At 44.5% G+C, this 21,313-nt stretch overlaps 1 protein-coding gene across 2 annotated transcripts in view; it reads left to right on the forward strand.

The window, feature by feature from the left end:
* TTC34 (tetratricopeptide repeat domain 34) overlaps positions 1-11,768 on the forward strand; it is a 44,231-nt gene extending 32,463 nt beyond the window's left edge. For both annotated transcript variants that reach the window (XM_044996446.1, XM_044996447.1), the window contains exon 8: positions 10,386-11,768. In XM_044996446.1, the coding sequence (XP_044852381.1) occupies positions 10,386-10,907 (522 nt within the window). In that variant the 3' untranslated portion in view covers positions 10,908-11,768. The remainder of the gene's footprint in view (positions 1-10,385) is intronic.
* Positions 11,769-21,313: the final 9,545 nt, after the last annotated feature.

The raw sequence follows: 21,313 nt of genomic DNA on the forward strand, positions 1-21,313 counted from the left end.
AGTGATCCTGATTCAGTTTATACTGAGTCACCAGCACCACTTCCTGCACCATTCATTGGAAGTCTCCACTCCAAGTGTTGACCAACCCTAACCCTGTTTAGTTCAAATACTATGGTGACAAGGGCTATATAGGTGGGAGGGTGAAATGGACCAATAAATAGAAATTCTACAAGACCATTGCCCAAGGTATTGCATGCATCAAGGCATCACTTATTCTGAAAAGTGATAAACCAAGAGAAGGTCAGTCTGATTATGAGCAGTGGTAATATTCACTTGAGCATCTGCAATTCCAATTACCCAGAAGCTCTGTGTTCTGAGAATGCTCCTTCCTAATCAGAATCAGTTTGCTTCCTTTTATTCAATTTGTGGATTGTGGTTTGTGTGCGCTCTGGTGGGAAGCTATATTGTTATGCTTTCTCCTGGGTTATGCAACAAGGAACATGCTGATACTCTAAATGCATCTTGAGAGGAGTACTTTGTATGTATTTTAGTGAACCAGCAGGAGGACATAAGTAAACAAGTATTAATTTACCAGTCCCTAGATACGCTCCATTACCGTGAAAAAAGCCTCTCTCCTCTGGATAATATACAAAGTTCACTCTGCTGGGGGAAGAGCTAGGCAATATTAGAAGTAATTTGCAATCATCAACAATCTAAAGACGATAAAGGTGCAATCAAGTGTTTCTGTGGAGACCCAAGAGAAGGTGCCTGTCAGTGAAGATAAGGTTTACAGCTGAATTCCCCAAGTGGCCAGCTCACTATGTCTGTATGGGAGTCTCATAGCTATATCCCTGCTCGCTGCTTTGAAAGCACAGGAGTTCCTTCGAGTTGCTGATAAGAAAAATGTTCTTTTTGCACAGTTTAAACCAGCCTGACTTTTGGGGCGCTCAGTGGTGCTACAGATAATGAAATCTTCAGAAGCGGGAGAACACGCTTTTTTCTGCCTGTTGTGGGCAGCTTTGGCAATGGGTCTGGAACAAAACCTTTGCCAGTGGCTGATTTAATCTGAAATATTCCTCTCCCCTGCCAGAGAGGAGGCAGCTGGGCTGGTTTCAAAGACGCAAGTTGATAGGAGTATTAAAAATAAAACGAGACTCTCTTAATATTTTGTTTGTAATCTCACGGATGGTGGATCTGGGTGCACATTTGGACCTCAGCCACCTGGAGGTCTTTTCACAGGACGCTTGTCTTGATTGCAACTTGCTGCAATTATTTTTATTAGTGATTAGCCCAGAATGAAACTTGTGAACTAAGCACCCCCGGGTGGTTCAGTGATTGAAATCCCCACTGGGCTGTTTTCCAGGTGTTTTACCTGTAAACCCTGGTTGGGCACACATGGTAATTTAAATACCCATGTGTGAAAGGGAGTTCTTGGTACAAGCACAGAAACAATTGGACACGCTTTGTGCTAAGATAAGTAAAAGAGGACCTCAAAGTGCTTTACAGAGATGAATCAGTTAATCCTAATTAAACCCCTGGTGGGTTGGTTCCATTGTTACCTCCAGTTTATAAACTGGGAAACTGAGGCATAGAACTATTCAGTGAGTCACCCAAGGCCACACAGGGAATCAGTAGCAGAGCTGGAAATAGAGCTGAGGGGTCCTGACTCCCCCTCTCAGTCCCTGTTCTAACTACTCAGAAGGAAAAGTATTATTGCACAAGTGTTTGGGGATAAAGGGTGCTGTAGAAATATGTGAGCATTATCCTGGAGTCTGGTCCAACAAGTTAAAAACAAATTAAAAGCTATCTGCATGAAAAAGAGTGGAGAAAAGAGATCTCCTGACACTTAGCAAGAAGGCCTTATTAAAAACTTAATAAGCAAAGTAATTACAAATAATAAAACCTTCCCACTACAGAAGGTATTTGCAGAAGGAATACCACTGCTGAGGAGTCTGAAAATAGCGGAAAGGTCATTTGGGCCTAAGAGACTGAAAGATTTATTTGACTCCAGAAGGTCAGAGAAAAGGAGCTTGCTCTGTCCGACCCTGCAATTTCTGATGTCAGAGGTTAAAAATTTATTACTGGTTACCAGCTGTTGGTTTTTCCCCTGAGTTATTTGCAACTGCATCCCCACAGCAATACTTTCAGAGCCCAATGGACCCCCATTGTGAGCTGGTGTGATTCCAGCAACATCTGAAACTGGTTCTCAGTGGTAGGCAGCATGCTGGCCCATTCCATGCATGCAGGAAAACTCAGAACTGGCTTTGAGAGCAGTGCTAGTCACTGGGAAATACAGAGGTTTTGGTTTGGTTTTCAAAGCAATCTAGGGGATTTAGACACATACGTCCTGTTGAAATTCAAAGCCCCAAACTGCTTTGAAAATCTCAGCCAAAGGCCTTAACAACAATCTGAAAGAGGACAGAAGCTTATCTGCTCTCACCCTAATTTTTCCTGATGCAAACATTTAAACAGTTGAGGTCAGGTTGGTGATAGGAAAAAAGAAAGATGTTTCTTGACTGCAAAGCAACTTGCCTGCTTGCCATGGTGTTTTCTGCACACCTTTTCTGTAGTTGCTCTATAAGTGTCTTTGTTCAGAAGCAGTTGTACAAACTGGGCTGCTAATTAATGTGTTTTATCTGTACTGTACATTCAAATGGGCCCTCTGCCATTCCGTTATAATAAACTAGAGACTAGGCAGCTTGCAAGAGCATGATCACCACGTTTATTCCAGCAGTGGAAACAGAATAGTATAATTTAGTTCTCACAAATTCTTCCTGTGAGTTTGGTTGAGGGGAGTAATTCGTAATTTCCCACCAACCAGCTTGTTTAATCCAGCAATATCAGGGACACCTGCTTTCTGTCGGAAGCAGTCAAAGCAGAAACTCACTTAACAATTGGAGCTGCCTCTGCTGTATTGAGCTTAACTTGATTCCTGCTCGATGAAGTTCAATGCAAAGTTAATCAATAAAGATTGGAGCCAACTGGAAAAGGTCTTCAAGACACCAACAGAAATGTGCACAGGTGGTTTCTCTGTCACTGAGAAAATATTTATCCTTAAAAGGGTGAAGCATTGTCTTTTAACTGGACAAACGTATTTCAAAGAAATGCCCTGTGCTTTTTAAGGCAATGTGATCTAGCACTCAGTAGTAACTAAGCTCATGTTCTTTCCCAATTCAAATATGTTACATTTGGTGACCTTTAAATTGTATAGTCAAACAGAGGCCTGACATGTTTTCGGATAAACCACCTGGCACCTTTAGGGCCAGATCCATTGAAGTCAATGGAGCGCCACGATTTACAGCAGCTGAGGATCTGGCCCCAAGTCATGCATTTCAAGGTACAGGCGTGTGAGTCTCAGTGTTGACGAGCATGGTCATAAATAGAATTCCACATCCTTAATGTAGGAATGACTGGCCTTGAGTTCTGCCTAGACCATTAGGAGCAGAGAGTTGTTCCATATCAGGAAAAGTAGTATTGATCGGCTCTCAGATTTGACCACTGATATTGACACATCTTTTAAGTGGGTTCATTGAGTAATAACCAGTTCTAATTCAGCTCCGGCTGGCAGTGATTGGAAGTTATGCCCATATAGTGCCCACGCAGTAACCTGGGTGAAATGAGGTAGTGGGGTTTCAACCCAGTTCCTGGTTGAGCCATGTCAGTGTGACATAAAATCACCATCACAACTGGCAGTGTCCTCAAAAAAAGCCATGCACTGGGGGTGAAATTCAGAGCGCCAGTACAGGGCTTATAGACTACTGAAGTCCTAAATAAGCTTTCCTAATAGGCTCTGTCTTGGCCCTTTCCATAGAAGGTAATTTCTTAGGTGCACAAAAAAAAAATCGACCCTAGAAGTGGGTAAATGTTGGGTGGGAGGCAAGTTTGCTTATGCTGTATCTATACTATGGCTGAGTAGAGTAGTGGTTCTCAAACTAGAGCCACCGCTTGTGTAGGGAAAGCCCCTGGCAGACCAGGCCGGTTTGTTTACCTGCCATGTCCGCAGGTTCGGCCGATCGTGGCTCCCACTGGCAGTGGATCGCCGTTCCAGGCCAATGGGGGCTGCAGGAAGCAGCACTGGCCGAAGAACTTGCTGGCCACCCTTCCGGCAGCTCCATTGGCCTGGAGCAGCGAACCGCAGCCAGTGGGAGCTGCGATCAGCCAAACCTGCAGACGCGGCAGGTAAACAAACCAACCCGGCCTGCCAGGAGCTTTCCCTGAACAAGCAGCGGCCCTAGATTGAGAACCACTGGAGTAGAGGACTCCATTTTCCACAGCTGTTAGTCAAAAGCCTTCCACTAGCACTAGAATTCACACCAAGTAATGAAAAGTGCTGCTGGAAGAGAATAAGGAAGGCCAGCATTTGTTACCTCCTTTTCCCCTAACACCTCAGTTCAAGAAAGTACTTAAGCACATGCTTAATTTTAAGCACCTTGAAAGCAATGGGATTTAAGCAGGTGCATACAGTTAAATATGAGCTAAAGTCTTTTTGAATCAGGCCTAAGAGAGGGCCCAGTCCTGTGACCAGGTGAGCACATCCATCTCCCACCAAAAGATTCTGCAGGTGGAGCCATTGATAGAAATTTCAGAGAAACTCATCAGGAAGCAACCTCACCCAGAGGGGCCACATGTGTCTGGAATGTTCAAAGCCGGTCAACCTTGGCCCAGTCTGAAAACAACTGGGTCACTGAAGAAATAATTATATCATATCAAGAAGCGCTGTGACATAACTTCTGAAATCTTCCACTGTTTGGAAGGTTTGCTCACCAGCAGCACTTGACAAGGCTACATGCTTTCCCCAACTGCCAGCCCTTTGACTCAGGCTAAAACATCTGCTTCAATTCATGATGCCACTAATGAAACCAGCCATCCAGGGCTTAAATGCTCTTAGCCAAGCCTGGCCTAAGACTTACGTTTGTGATCGTGTTGTTTATAACTTAAGTATTCCCTCTGCTACCGCATGTAAAAGCACTGCTTCATTTATTAGTATTAGCAATAATGAGAAATGCATTAGAGGCACTAGTTCTAATGGAACTTTCCGTATTGACCTTTCCGGACCTGAAAAATGATGTGGCTCTTTCAGCCTTCTGAGTCGTGTCGTTGGATTGTGGGGTTTGTTTGTTTGTTTGTTGTTTTTTTTCCTTTTGACAAGGGCTCATAGCTAACTTGCGTTCAAGAATAATGGTTAGCAAAGCCATCGGATGGCCAGTTTTCCCTGAAACCTGAATCTTTCTTTTTCAGTCTAGCTCCAACTTTGCTATAACGACATGGGAGTTTACATGGAGATTTCCCCCTTTGTGTTCTTAACATGATTGCTTCAGAATTATTTGTCACGTTTTGCTTCAGGTATAGCACTACAGATAGCTGAATGAAAACAATGCGCCAGCATAATTGGTACTCCGACAGATATGGCAGTTTCCTGCAATATCCTTGCAAAACCTTATTGTATTAAGTTGTCATAACAGATAGTTAAGGGTTAACAAGCTCAGTAACCTGATGAACACCTGACCAGAGGACCAATCAGGGGACAAGATAATTTCAAATCTCTGTGTTCCTTGTTGGGTCTTTGTTCTCTTTTTGGATCTAAGAGAGGCCAGACATATTCTTCAAGTTCTCCAAGTTTCCTGAAGTATTTTCTTCTATTCAGTCTAGTGAGTATTAGAGTACTAGTCTTATAATTTGATTTCTACATTTGCAATTGTGTGTTTGCTGAAGAAATATCTTTATTTCTGTTTGCTGTTACTTTGATTATTCTGAGAAAGGAGGGGGGGGAGAGCCTCTCCAGGTTTATAAGTTAGACCCTGTATTTTTCCATCCTGGTATTACAGAGATAGTGTACTTCCTTTCTTTCTTTTTAATAAAATCTTTTCTTTTTAGAACTTAATTGATTTCTTCCTTGTTTGGATTTTCAGGGGAAAGGGAGGGGGGAAAAGTGAATCCCTCTTTGTTTTGATTCAAGGAATTTGAATCCAGGTATCTCTCCTAAGCACTAGGAGAGGGGAGGGGGGAAATGGGTTGTTTCCCTTTGTGTTGAGATTCAAGTTTGAATCTGTGTTCCCCAGGGAACGTTTTGGGGGAACAGGGAGTGTGTCAGACACTTAAAACTTGACTGGTGGCAGCAAGAACCAGATCTAAACTAGAATTTTAGTTTAGAGGAGTCCATGCAGGTCCCCATCTTGTGAACGCTAAAGTTCAAAGTGGGGAATAAACCTATGACATAAGTTCCAAAGACTACACTGAAAATGTGCCTGACAAGTGTGGACTTTGGGGACAATACGTGTTAAGTGGATTTCCTGGGGAATCCCTGGGTGAATGCAAATTCCCCAACTCCCGTTATGCAAAAACCCAGATGTTTGAAGCTATGCTCTGTGGAGAGGGTCATTGCCTGCTGATTACCGTTAGAGGAAAGCCAAAGTCAAAGGCCTGGGCTGTATAAAGAAATGGCTGGATCTGTCCAGTCTTTGTTCTGGTTCTGGATTTAAGATGGATTAATTGGTAACCACCAGGAAAACCCAGTTGTTGGTTTTGAAGGACTAAAATCTACCATAACCCCAGGTTGGAGCTGGTGGGTGACCTCTGTTAAGGTTTGTAGCATGTGTGTAGGTTCTTTATTGTCTTTTATATGTTTTCTCTATGATGCTTTTACCTTCATAATAAATGTGCTTGCTTAGAAGGAGTTGTGTGATAACTTGTAACTGCGGGTGACACACTGGCCATTGCCCTGGGAGAGAAAGCAAAGTGCAGGTGCTGGCTTTTTCAGGAAGACTGGCTTGCTGGGGATAACAGAGTGCAAGACAGGCAGCTGTGTAGACTTCAAATCCCTGGTCAGGATGGAGTGTGACGTTGGCGTCCACCTAAGTGTGGTGCTGCTGAGAGCTGGATGCCTAAAGGGAGTGCCCTTGATGGACCATGGAGGAGGAGTACAGGTGCAGTTGCCCTAAAATTGTGACAGGGACATAATGCACAGGAACTACTTAAATAATTTTCTGCAAACCATCCAAGAGCAGATGAAAACAGCAAAATCCAAACAGCTCTCAGAAGATCTGTTTGTTCTCTGTCTTGTTGGAGCTGTCCCAAAAGTGACGAGGTAAATGTGGCATGAGGAGCATGCATGTTAATCATCTCTCAATGACCCTTTGTGTGGCGTGTTGAACGGGTTTCTCACCGCCTGACTTAAAATGCAACCGAGGATCTAAGAGTCAAGGGTTTTTCTGCTTCATGCATCATCACTCGTGACAAAGATTCTGCCAATCAGATTTTATCCTCAGTTGAATCTGTGCAGCCCCATTATCTTCAATGTGTGAAAGAAGCTAGAATTTGGCCTTCCAGCTGGGATTCCACCTTTTGAGGGTGTGTGAATCAGATAATAATTCAGCTCATTCTACTGCTGGGCTGGCTCTGCACTGTGACCAGAAGCACATTTTTTTTTATTATCCCTAATCTGAGAGCAGACAACTCTATCTACCTAGGGCACAGAGCAATTGACTAAAAGGGAGTAATTTGTATACAGTCGTCTTTCAGAGCAGAGCCGCACTTTAAACAGAGAGGAGCAAATTGTTTCCATCAAGAGACAGCTCTGTCTGCGTTTCGTGGTTTGTTTCCTCCATTAAAGGGGTTTCATTTCTGCACATAGCAGTTTAAAAGGAGGAAACTGGACTTCAGAAGGAACATACTGAGAAAGAAGTAGCCAGAGTACACAGCCCCAAAATAGGGCCTGATTCTGCATTCCCTGAAGTCAGTGGCAAAGTGCCTATTGATTTTGTTAGTACAACATCCTACCCATTAGACCCTGATTCTTTTGGATAGCAGCCTTCTTATCCCTGCAGAAAATGTGCAAAACTGCACAATACCAAGCTTGCATGACCCTCACTGCTCCCACAACCAAACGGATGCAGAGGCATGTAGCTCATCATTTCGCCAGTGGAAAGATGTCTCTCACTATATCCTAGGTAACAGTTTGTGGTCACTACCAGGCCCACAGACGCTGATTCCCAGGGTGCTCCCACAGAAAAAAAAATGGTGGGTGCTGAACACCCACCAGCAGCCCCCCCACATCAGCGCCTCCCACAGTCCCCCAGCACATCCTGCCCGCTGCCATCAGCTGTTCCATGACATGCAGGAGGTGCTGGGGGGTGGGAGGGAGGAGGAGCAGGGGGGCGTGCTCAGGGGAGGGGGCAGAACAGGGCAGGAAGAGACAGGGCCGGGGGGGCCTTGGGGTAAGGGGTGGAGTGGGGGCGGGGTCTGGGGCAGAGCCAGGGGGAGCACCCCCCGGAACATTAGAAAGTCGACGCCTATGACCAGGCCAGATTGGATTTGAACTAATAATAGAATTAGAGATAAAAGACTACATTTCCAGAGACTTTTCCATTAATAGGCTTCTTAGTTATCAAATGCCATTGGAAATTTTACCAAAACCCAAAGTAACTAAGCTCATGTTCTTTCCCAAATGAAAACATGGGTTTATCAGCAGATGTTTGGAATACAGTCTGCGAAATTCACTGAATCCCAGGCTAACCTTTTCAGCCCTCCCACGGGACAGCCCTCACAAGAGGTTTACAGACCCCTTTGTGCTGCTACTGTAGACAGAGACTCCAGTAAAGTGTCTTAGCCAAGGGGCAGGAAGAACATATCAAGTAGGTAATTATCGTTGTCAGCCTCTACAGAGCATGTGTTACTAAAGAGGTTAAATGATGCATAATGTTCATCCAGGTTGTCAAAGCGCTTTGCTTTTCTGTGCCTTGTTTACCCATCTGTAAAGCAGGAACAACACTGACCAGTGTCACATGGTATAGGGGTTTGTTCACATTTGTAAAGGTGCTTAATGTCTTTCCTACAAAACTAGACCAGAAAGTCCCTCATGCAAAAGTCCTATAGAGTATGATGGAAAAGGACCACATTCGATTTATAGAAATTGTTGCAAACCATAGAACTGAACAGAGCATGGTAATTTATCCATGGGTTTTTTGACTGCTTTTATAGAATCGATAGCAGGGGACATTTTTGTGCATGTTAAAGTCTATAGGGTGCTGCGAGAAAAAATAAACTACAGAAAAGTTGCAATTTTCCATTATAGGGTGGACTTTCTCATCAGGGCTAGATTAGACCTCAGAGGTCTTGTCGATCTCTAACTTCAAAGATTCTATAATATGTAAAAATGGACCCAGACTTGCACTTCTTGATCATTAGAGAAAGTTATTAAAAATGTCAGGATATGTCCATAGTGGAACCCCTCCCATGTGAGACAGCAAGTCTCGGAGCCCAGCTCAGCTGACTTGGGCACATGTGGCTTGTGCTACGGGGCTAAAATTAATGGTGTCGACATTCTCGCTTGGGCTGGAGGCCAGCGGCCAGCCAACCGTCATCACAGAAAGAAGAGCTTCAGCCCATCTGTGCTTCACCTTGATGGGGCCTGATGGAGGATTAAGCAATTCCCCTGTAAAGGGCAGCAGGAAGATGGGGGCAGAGGGGGAGTTCAGGAAGTTGCAGAAAGGCTCCTGCAGGGAAGATATTGACACCAGGGGAGTTGGGAAGTCAGAGCCAGGAGGCCGAACTCCAGCCTGGAAGTGCCTGGGAGTGACTGTTGATGAGGACCCAGCTCTGGGAAGAAGGGCTCAGGACTCCCACTGGAGGGGACAGAGACGCTGAACTGGGGTTGGGGCTGGGAAGGTCAGTGTGGAAGGACCAAAGAAACGGGACCCCAGGAGAGGAATGTTTAACTTCCCTCTGGACTGAGTTATTAAGGGGCTTTGAAGAGGGGAACAGAGGCAGGGTCCTGCAGAGTGACGTCCGGGCCCATGGTTGTGCTGAGCAGGCAGCTGACCCTGTTCCATAGGGGAATGGCTGCCAAGACCAAAATTCCTTTCAAGTTTACATTTGAGTATGATTGGGACTTCCACGCTGATATTTGAATATGATTATACCCATGTTCTCTCCCAGCCCATGGGCATCTGGTGTTTGCCTTTAAGACCGGCTTGAGTGCTTAGATGAATAGGGATGTAGTTAAGAAAGTGCTTAAATACTTTTTTTGTGAATCAAGGCCTTACGGAGGAGATATGGCTCAAAGGACTGTGATGTACAAAGCTAACAAAGAAGCTAGCAGGCTCTAAAGCCCTGATTCAGCACGATGCCTAAATTAAGCCTATGAGTAATCTCGCTGCAGTCATTGGGAATACTCACATGCTTAAAGTTAGGGATAGTATCAATGGGACTGAGAAACGGGTCAGCACTGAAAGTGCTCAGGAGAAAAGCCTTCGTGCAGAGGCTAATTCATGTGTAGAACAGACTCTATCAAAGGCAGTAAACAGAACTTCAACCATAAACATATTAGAGAGAGGAAACAACACAGCATACAAAGACTAAACAGATGGATGGATGTGTAGAGTAGCTGAAATACTACTTGTTTGGCTCATTTTTAATGGAATAATTACCAGCACTTTCTCTGTCCATAGGTAGCCGCCCAGGAAGGAAATGCATTGATTAAGGACCATCACTATGAGACGGCTCTAAATTATTACTCACTGGCTATCTTAACAAGCAACAATAATCCCCGCTACCTTCGGCAACGTGCTGCCTGCCTAATGCACCTGAAGGAATATGGCCAGGCTTTAAAGGACGTGGACCAGGTGATCCAGAAACACGAGTTTCATGGCCTAAGAGCTCAGGTGGAGGATCACTGCTCAAAGGGTCAGATACTCTTATCGCTTGCAGACGCAGAAGCCGCAGTTAAACAATACATTCGGGCATTGCAACTAGACCACTCCCTGGCCTTGTGCAGCATCACTAACGGCCCCGGTAGGAAAATTTTGGCCCAAACATTTCACCAAATTGCACAACGTTATTTTGAAATTCCCCATTACGAAGAGGCCTGGAAAACTGTGGCTTATGGTCTCATAATTGACACAAACAATAATGAACTCAAGAAACTAAAAACAAGAATTAAACGAGAGGCATCTGGGTGCAGTGTTCATTAATCTGTTCGGTTTTGCCCAAGGATCCATTGGTTATGGGTTTTGTTTATGTGAGAACAAAGGAGAGGGTTAGAAGTTTACCATATACAGCACCATCCAATTAATGTTCTGAGTATCCTTTATATACACGCTGTGCCTTGCATGGCACAATGTGAGCTCTGTACTGTGTACAGCAAAATCAAGGGATTCAGTGCAGCAAGTTACAAACATTAGAGCAAAACTGACCAAGAAATTCAAGTAAAGGAAAGGTCAAGGAGTGCAAACTTCAATATCCAGTATCTTTTTCATTTATTTTTGACACGTTTATTAAAATTTAAGGTAGTCTAAAACTTAATTCTGTCTAGCACATAGTCTTCTATCAGATTGAAGGGAAATTCTAAATGGCTGTGCAATGTTTGTGAATAATTACTGTATTAATACTTTTGACTACTATTCTTTTCTCTACCTTTAACATTCTTTAGCTGGCGCAAGAGGTCCTGTGCTGTACATGTTAAATGGAAGCATTAGGACTGTTGCAGCAAATAAGACATTTGCTGCATTTTCTGTTTATCATTAGTATTCAGTCTCGCCAATAACCCAATCCTGAGATAAGGGGAGCTCTACATATGGGTTTGTGAGTGCTCAGCACCTTTACTGAGCAGACCACAAATGCTTTATAGAGACACTTGCTCGTACGCTAAAGAGACAAGGAAGATTTAAAATGTGTGATTAAAAAATATACCTTATTCATTGATTCACAGGAAAATCACAGAAAGAGCTCAATATACAGACTGGGGTGGGCAAACTTTTTGGCCCGAAGGCCACATCTGGGCATGGAAATTGTATGGTGGGCCATGAATGGTCATGGTTCCCGGCCAATGGGAGCTGTGGCGGCAGGACTTGGGGCGGGGCAGTGTGTGGAGCCCTCTGGCTGCCTTTACACATAGGAGCCGGAGGAGGGACATGCCACTGCTTCCGGGAGCTGCACAGACCCATGGCACGTGCGGAGCAGGGCAAGCCCCGGACCCCACTCCCTGTCGGGAGCTCAAGGGCTGGATTTAAACATCTGAAGGGCCAGATCCAGCCCCCGGTCCATAGTTGGCCCACCCCTGATACAGACCCATAGCCTCAGGTTATCCTTATATAACATTTATATAGTGGTGTTCTCTAGATGGCAATCAGGTCAGGGCCATGCTGTGCTAGGGGCTGTACAATTGTATAGCAAATGACAGCCCCTGCACCAAAGAGCTTGCAATCTAAGAGACAAGACACAACAGGCTGATGGAATTCCACTGGACCAAATAGAAAACATAGTGCAGAGAATGGTGCATTGGCTGGGGAATGGACCAGACAAAAACCTTTCTGGCTGGCATCCACTTTGCATCTAGAGTGAGTGCACAAAGTGCAGAGCAATGGCACATGGGGCCCCAGAATAGCAGTGCTTTATATTCACTTTGCACTGGTGTAACCCGTGACTCCAGGTGGCCTATTCCATCTCCAATACCAATGAGTCCATGAAATGGGACAATATAATTATGGGTGGGGGAAGAGGATAAAAATCTACTGTTGTAAACAAACTTCAAAGCCATCCTGGAAAACAAGACAGTTGCTTTCCCATTTTGATTTAGATTAGAAGGGGATCAGAACAAATTCACCCCTTTTGTGATGAATTTACATTGTTTACCGAACGACAATATTCCAGAATAAAACCGCATCCGACTCCCATGGAACCAACCCAGCAGCCAGTGAACGTGACTGTAACCTTTTGACATAACTATTTTTTCTACCCTCAGAGCACAGGGAGGGTCAGTTTTCCTTTTCAAGGTCAAGAAAGTTTCCTATGAATTCACTGCTGGAGACACTGATAAGTAATTATTCCTCCTGATTGGCATAAAAAAGCCATAGAACAGCTTCTTCCCAAGCATGAAATTATATTTTTTAGACTAATGGTGGCTACACTTGCAGGCTGAAAGGAATAGCCTGGCTTGCAGAGAATACTGATTTTTCTTCTGCAGCAAAACCACCATTAAGAGGTTTACAGCATATCATTTTGGGGATTATTTGGGAGGAATTGGTTTGCTGTTGTTGTTTGGATTCACTGAACTAATGAGTCACATCACAGCCTCCTGACATCAGTTTTCCTGTTAGCGTGTCCTCTCTTAATTGCTGTTTCTGTGCTGAGCAAGTGGTGTTAGTCAGCCGATCGCTTCTCTCTTTAGCAAGTTTGCGCCTTTCATGGCATTTGCAGGGCTGCTGTCCAATCACACTGTGTGTGTTCCCTGTTGCTTGCAATTCGCTGCTTGTAAAGACAATTTAATGTTGGTGAAGGTGCCATGTAGGCATCCCTAAAGAATGAAGGCCTTGAGGCCTCTCCAGAAGCCATACACAGGAATCCAAGTTTCCCTAGCCTGTATTAACTTCATTCTGAGAGCCCACGGGTCAGATTTTTTTCTCTCAGTTATCACTGGTGTAAATCAGGATTAATTCCAGTGTAAAACCTGTGTCAGACTCAGACTCCACACCTCTTGGGAGTGGTTGGGGGAAAGAACTAGATAGCTTGTTCAGCCCTTGGTCCCTCTGCTGAGGGCAGTGTGTTGCCAACCCTCATAATGTTATTACGAGCCTCACAATAACTGGCGTTTTCCCTTAAAGCTCCAGCTCCCAGTGCCATGTGAATCTCAGCTTGCATTTTTTATGTAAATATTTCATCCTCATGGCTGCTGAGAAGCATGAAAATGGGGCCTCAGCAGAGCCTAAAGGCTCAAAAGCCAGAAGGCAAATAGGAAACCAGAAGCTTTAGCCAGGTTCTTTGAATATTAACCTGATTCCAGCTAAGTAACGTGTGATGTAGGATGTCAATGTTTTATTGTAACTTCGCCTTATTAAAAAGTTTCAAAACTGTTTTTTAAAATGCATTATTTAAAACAACCTCATGATTTTAAGCCATTCTCATGAATTTTTTTGAAGCCCAACTCATGATTTGGGAACGTTTGGGGATGGCAATACTGTGAGAGTGCCCAGAAAGGGGATAAGGAGTAGCAGTTGTAACAGGAAGCGGGTACATGGCCCACTAGATACAAGGCTAAGACTCACCAACTCATTGCACACAAGCCACTGGCAAGGCAAACTTGGAACTACAAAGAAAGGAACTGTCTCCTGCTGCTTCTTTCCTACTGTGTTCAGGGAAACAGGACTTCACGTAGAATCTTTATAAATAAACAAGATTGCAACAAAGGAAATGGCTGGCTCCAGCATCGATTTCTCCTTCTAATGCAAGCAACCTACAGGGCCCCAAACTTTGGCTGTGGTCTTGGCTCAAAAGAGGTAATGTATACAGCATAAAAGGGATGCACACACAGTCAAAGCATATTTGTTTAATATTTATGGGGGGGATTGCAGTAATTACCCAAGATTGTAGCTTCCTTCCCCTGATAGCATGTAGAGAGGCCTCAGTTGAGATGAGGCCCCATTGTGCTCGATGCTGTACAAACGTGTGTTAAGAGGCAGCCTTTAACCCAGGAAGCGTACTGTCTGAAGGGCTGGTCCTGCACCACAGAAGTTTTGACATTGACATTAAGGGTGAAGGATCAAGCCCTGTCTAGACGGGAGAGACAAAGGGTGGAAGAGAAAACAGTCAGAGGAGAAGTGACTTGCTCAGTATCACCAGACAGGCACAACCAGGAATAGAACCCAGGTCTCTTGGGTTCAAGGCACCACATTGCCTCTTTCTAGGAGACTAGCTTTGTTTGTTGTTAACAATTTACGCTTCTTTGTAATTAGGTGCCATGATTAGAAGAACTTTCCTATTACCCTGGAGTGTTCCTTTAAACAAAGGGGCGAAATTCAGCCCTGCTGTAACTCCACTGCCTGCTATGGAGCTACTTCCAGGGAGAATTTGTCTTCAGGTCCCTACAACTCCCTTTTCTTCAAGCACCATAAAGTCACTTAAGAACTTCTTATTCTATTCGTCATGGTCCAGATTAATGACTGCTTCTCTCAGCGGGTCTTAACCAATCTCATCAGCATTTTTATTTGTTTCTTTTATCTCCTCTCCCCTCTTTCCAAACCCATTAAACTATTGTGATCAAAGCTCTTATCTCTGCCTGTGCCCCAGCTTTTGATTTGTTCTTTATTCCTCTGTTACAGCCTCTTTTTCCCAAGTAATTTATTAGAATATCAAATAGAACTTTTATATTAGTCACAGTGAGAGGGCTTGATTAGCAACGTCATCACATTTTACATGCTTACTGGAATTTCACACTCATCATGGCCCACTTTAATTCCCCAATTCCTGGAACTCTGGCGAGCAAGCAAGTCAGCTGTGACCCTCTTCATTCCAGCGACTCCACAGTCCATGATTCTGGTGCTTACACACACACACACACACACACACACACACACACACACACACACACACACACACACACCCTGTCTCCATTCCGCTATTAGGTATTTGCCACTAGAATTGCATTTACTAATATATATTTGTTCAAAAATCTCTTTTTCCGTTCAACCTGCTGGGAGAAAGTCTGTGTTGAGAATCCAGTCTCCACTGGCCTTCATTGGAGCAGCCCTTCTTAGGCATGGCGATGAGTCCGTGGGGCGCACTGCAATTCCCATTGGCGCCATGGAAGATTTCTATTGGCTTCAGAGGGAGCACTCCCCCCATCAGGTGTAAGGGTTGCACAATCTAGCCCCAGAGCGCTAGGAGAATGGAACCGCAACAGAGCAGACACATGCAGGAAGGTGTGCTCAAGTCAGGCCACTCTGCATTTATATTTGGAGGGAGACAGAGGTGGGCCGCGTAGCTTATGCATCGAGCCCTCTGTTTTGAGGTTTTCTCTGGGTCTCCATGTGCAGTCCAAAACAGAGGCTTAGGATTCCTTCCCGCTCTCTCTGGGAACAAGAATTTGTCCTTACTTTCTTCCAATCCCATCACCCAGCCAGCAGTCCTTATGCACCGGGAATGGCCCTGCAGTAGCACTGGGCATGAAATATCCTCTTCTCACTTCAAGGCTCACCCAGATATCCCACATCAGGCCTGCAACTACCCTACTGAGTCATTTTCCATCGATAGTATTTTCTAATAGGAAATAAAATGCGTGACAGGTTGGTTCTGTGTGTTCCCTTAAGGAAGAGCGGTGATTCTCAGAGGTATTGATAAAAAGAGACATCTGTGCCAATTCCTTCCCTGTGTGTGGCTGGGACCAGGAGCTGCACACAGAAGATGTCATTGGGTGGCTGTAATGCCCGCCCTCTGAACTCTCTGATAGGTCTCCCATGCTAAATCCTTTCAGCCATATCCCGTCTCACACTTGACATATCTGCAATTATCTGGATTTACACTGGTGTAACCAAGAAGAGAATCTGGTCCTTGTAGAGCTGATGAACACCAGTTAACTCTCAATCCACCTTAAAGCTGCATTTACCCAAAAGGCTGTGTCTATAGAATCAGTGTCTATATTTAACTGTAGCTGCAGACAAGAGTCTACCTTCTATTCCTCCCTTTTTTATTGCCTCCACTCCCTTAATGCTGTTATGCAGCCTCAGTAGTAAGCCGGTGAAGATGTAGCAATTGCAGTTCATCAGCTCTCTGCATCAGGAAGGAGCCAAGCTGAAGAGCAGAGGACACCTGGCCCTGCATTGTCACCAGGTAATGAATAATGATGGAAAGCTTCAAAATAATGACTTGAAATGTCTCTGTGAAACAGGAGCACTTGGCAGCCCTAGCTGTATGAAGTATTTATTCCCTGCTTTTCATAAGAATGTAAAGGAGAAAGCAGCCACAAACAGTGATAGCGCAAATACAGTGGAATAGATACAGGTTCCTGACCTTAAGTATTGCAGCCCAGGAGGCAAAGATGGTGAGCTGGTTTGGATTCAATATTCAGCCAGAGCCTTTGCCCAGACTTCTTTTAACCAGAGCCAAACGCTAAACTTCTTTGAGTTTAAAAAAATGGTGTGGTGAGGGGGTTCCTGTCAAGTCTTCTCCTCCATTATTTTTCACTTGCTCTCGCTTCTGCACTGCCAGGTACCAACAGAACCAGAAATAAATATCAGCCAGCATAAGCTTTTCATCCGACACATGTTGGAAACAGATACATTCCCAGTGAAGCAGCTGCCCTGACTTTCACTCTGATTCACTGTGCTTTTCAGATTCAGATCAGTGGGCAAAATTTTGCCCTGGCTTACACACCTGCAAAGCCTTTGCAGTCATTCCCTGACATCGGAGGTTTGCATGGGGGAAAAGTCAGGACAGTATTTGACACTGGAAGACAGCTGTTTTGCTTAATGACAGCTAATCTAAAACCCATTTGTTTTACTATCGTCTCCCCAGGCAAGATTAACTGAATTATCACTGCATCGCTTCTGCATCAAGCAATTTCCAGTTTGCCAAGGTTCTGAGGAGCCACTGTCCTTATTAATGTAACGCGTTACATGACATTATCATTGCCATTACAGTCTGCCTTTGGAGTTTCGGCTTTTTAATCACATTTCCCCTAAACCAGTCCATGCTGGAATCTGCTGCTTCACTAAGCCTTTACTCAGCAACACCTTAAATAAAACGACTTGTTATTTAAAATGCACAGCTCTCCAACCTCACAGAAGCAGCCTACTGGAACAGAAAGGATCTTCCCCTCCAATCCTACTCCTGCTGTAATTTCCATAAATGAGCTTTGTTTTTATTATTGTGGGAGCCCATACAACCCCCCCCCAACACTGCAGTACTGCATTTGCATCACAGACACATTGCATACCCCAGTGATCCCCCTTGCTGGGCGTCACTGGGACCCCATGCACATGACCAGTTGTTTACTTGACAGCCAGTCTACTGTGAGGGCACAAGACAAATGCATGACTACGCAGCTGACTGAAACAGCCCGGCAACTTGGAAAGTCCTGACAGCAACGCTGGCTAGCGGTTGGAGCACGTTGCTGGGAGTCAGAAGACTTGGGTTCAGTGCATGACTCTACCACTGACTTTCTATTTATTTATTTACATAGACCAACATTTTCAAATGTGGGTGCCTAAAGGTAGGTTCCTAAATAAGGCCTGATCCTGCAAGCCCCAGTGGTCAATGCTCAGGGTCCCATTCCTCTCCCGTACCTCATTGGATAGACATACCTGCCTTTAGTCCCAAAATGACTGAGGCACCGCATGAATTTAGTGCACCCTCATTTTTATTATCAAAAATTAAAGAGCTATTTACACAAAAGGAAGGGATCCCACCATACCGTAAGTCTCCTGAATGCATCATTTTGGAGTTCCTCTCCCTATGAGTCTTGGTGGTTATGCATCGCCCCCACCCCTTCACCTTTGGACCAGGGGAAGCTAAGCATGAGGGATCTGCTCCAAAGGTCAGCGCAGGACTGGGTCCTTAAAATGGTCTGGTTTATCTTTGAGCAGCCACCGGTAAAAGGTTTTGGTCCTGGCTCCTGGAAGCAGACTGCAATGGGCCTGTCGAGCCTACAGATTCTGTGGTCATACGCGCCACATGTGACGCCAAGGAAGTCAGTAGCGGTGCAGGGGGTATAAACTAGCATAGGATTTGCCCCAACGCATGTAAAGGGAATAGGAAGTGTGGAATGTGAGGATAGGATTACTGGCCCCAATCCTGACCTGCCCCAGTAGACCTGCCCCAAAAGTGGCAAATCCAGCAATGGAGAGTGAGAGCCAGTGTTGTGTGAAGCAAAGCTCATGCAGAAGACTGTTAATGACCCTTTTCCATTACTGCTGTGTATTTTGTTGTGCCCCTTGGGACATACTCTTATCCCATCGACACTGCCCCCAGCGCACTTGTACTTATATCGATGAATTGCTTCGCTGGGAAGTTCTGTGCAGGTGGCCTGCAGTGAGCTAGGGGGCAACATTTCAACAGCATGAGTCAAGCCATCATTTGCATGAAAAAGGTCTGGTGACATTCTTCAGAAGAGCCGCTCCTCCTGAAATATCTTTGAATGTACAGAAGCCTCTGACAGCTGATATTATGCATCATTCAAACACCCTGGACTTCTATTACTATACTCCATATCTTTTCTAAAAATGACATTAAAATCTTATGAGGGTATGACTATGTTTGGGTTCCGTCTGCGTTTTGGGCAAAAGTGCAGGGTTGGTTCTTATGTGACCGAGTTTTAACAGCAAATTAAGCTTTCCTACATCACCACTTGTTTTTTCGCTGCCTGGTTGAGGGGTTTACAACGTGTATTTTTGCACTGATATTTCTTTTCTTTTCATGCATCTTCTTGTCATTCTTGGGCAATGAATTCTACATAACGAAAGGGGTAATTAGCCAGCTACCAAAATTATCCTGTGTCCACATCATTAATGAGTTTGGATGCTTTAATTGATTGCATTCTCAGCTGCTTTGGACTGGCTTAAATGTATGCTAATGGAATCCAATTAAGCCTCCTAATAAACCTCGCTGATGAACTGCAGTATAAACACACAACAAGTAGAGATGCAGAGGGAAATGCCAGATAACTGACCCTCTACAGTTCACAATAGAGCAAAAGATTTGCGAGCGACCGGGTGAGAGAGGTAATATCTTTTATTGGACCAATTTCTGGTGGTGAAAGACAAGCTCTCCCACCGACATAGCGCAGTCCACACCAGCACTTATGCCGATGAAAGTTATGTCGGTCAGAGGTGCTTTTTTTCACACCCCAACCGACAAAAGTTTTGCTGACAAAAGTTCTAATGTAGACGAAGCCTAAGCGTTAGTGTTAATTACACCAGAAAACTGCCTACTAATCGCCCAAGATCAAGAGAGGTAGAATCTAGTGGTCTGAGCACAAGACTGGCAGCTAGGAATTCCTGAGTGGATAGCACTATTGTTATTGTAACTCAGTACCCAAAAGTGTGCCAGGCACTGTCCAAACTCAGGCCTCAAACCTGCACACACTTATGTACAGGAGTCAATGGGACTGTTCACCTGAAGAAAGTTACACACAATTCTTATTTATATTACCATAGTGCCTCGTCATGGGACCCCATTGTGCTATGTGCTGTACAAACACAGAACAAAACAAGGGAATTACAATCTAAGTATAAAACAAAAGACAACAGGTGGATACAGCCAGACAGACGGGAGTATGAGAAAACAATGAGACAATATTGATCAGCATAATGGGCAGTAGTCTCAGCACATCGGCAGCCTAACCACTCTTAAGTTTTTTGGAGGCATCATGACAGAGGGGAGTATTGAGGAAGGATTTGAAGGAGGCCAATGCATTGATTCTGGGAGGTTTCTCGCGAGCGCCTCCCAAGCATGAGGGGCAGCATGAGAGAAAACACGCTGGCGTTTGGTTGCAAATGTAACAAGAGGGCAATGGATAGTGGAATCCTGGGATGATCAGAGGTCAGTAGCAATAGCTGGAGAGCGAATGACAGATGATCAATAGAACTGATTATGACGTTCCTTGAATGCAAATACTAACATGGCAAGAAGATTTCTGATAGTACAAGGATCTTTAAACAAGCAGAAAAATGCAAAATACATTGAGTGGCTGGACGAAGCAGCTACATAAATTAAGACTAGAAATAAGGTCCAAAATGTTTAACGGTGAAGGTTGTTCAATGGAACAACTTGCCTCAGAATGTGGGGGATTCTCCATCACTTGAAGTCTTTAAATCCAGACTGTAAGTCTGGCTAAAACTTCCACACTAGCTCAAGCAGAGGCGCTGGGCTTGATGCAAAAATCACTGTGTGAGATTTTATGATCTGTGTTGTGCAGAAAGTCAGACTAGATGAACTTAATGGCTCCTCCTGGCCTTAAAATCTGATTTGAACTCTGATTCCCTGCAGGATCTTGCCTCAGTACCCTCATCCTGTAACACCCTTAGAAAGGAAAAATCAAATGCACAACTATAAAATGGGGAAAAACTGGCTAAGTGGTAGTGCTGCAGGAAAGCATCTGGGGGTTATAGTGGATCACAAATTGAATATGAGTCAGTGTGATAAGATTGCAAAAGAGACTAAGGTCATTCTGGGGTGAATTAACAGGAGTGTTGTATGTAAGTCACGGGAGGTGATTGTCCCGCTCTAGTTGGCGCTCGTGAGGCCTCAGCTGCAGCCCTGTGTCCAATTCTGGGCACCGCACTTTCAGAAAGATGTGGATAAATTGGAGACCGTCCAGAGGAGAGCACCAGAAATGACAGAAGGTTTAGAAAACCTGCCCTCTGAGGCAAAGTTAAATGACTAGCCATGGTTACTCATGAGAAAGAAGACGGTGAAGGGGACGGGGTAACAGTGTTTAAATATGAAAGTAGACAAAATGTGGAAAGAGCACTGTGACCAGTTCTACATGTCCACTGAAGGTAGAACGAGAAGTAATGGGACTGATCTGCCGCAAGGGAGATTTAGGAAAAAAATTCTCACTCAAGGTAGTTAAGATCAGGAACAGGCTTCCAAGGGAGGTTGTAGAATC

Source organism: Mauremys mutica, chromosome 21 (assembly GCF_020497125.1).
Source record: "Mauremys mutica isolate MM-2020 ecotype Southern chromosome 21, ASM2049712v1, whole genome shotgun sequence".
In the NCBI taxonomy this organism is placed as follows: Eukaryota; Metazoa; Chordata; order Testudines; family Geoemydidae; genus Mauremys; species Mauremys mutica.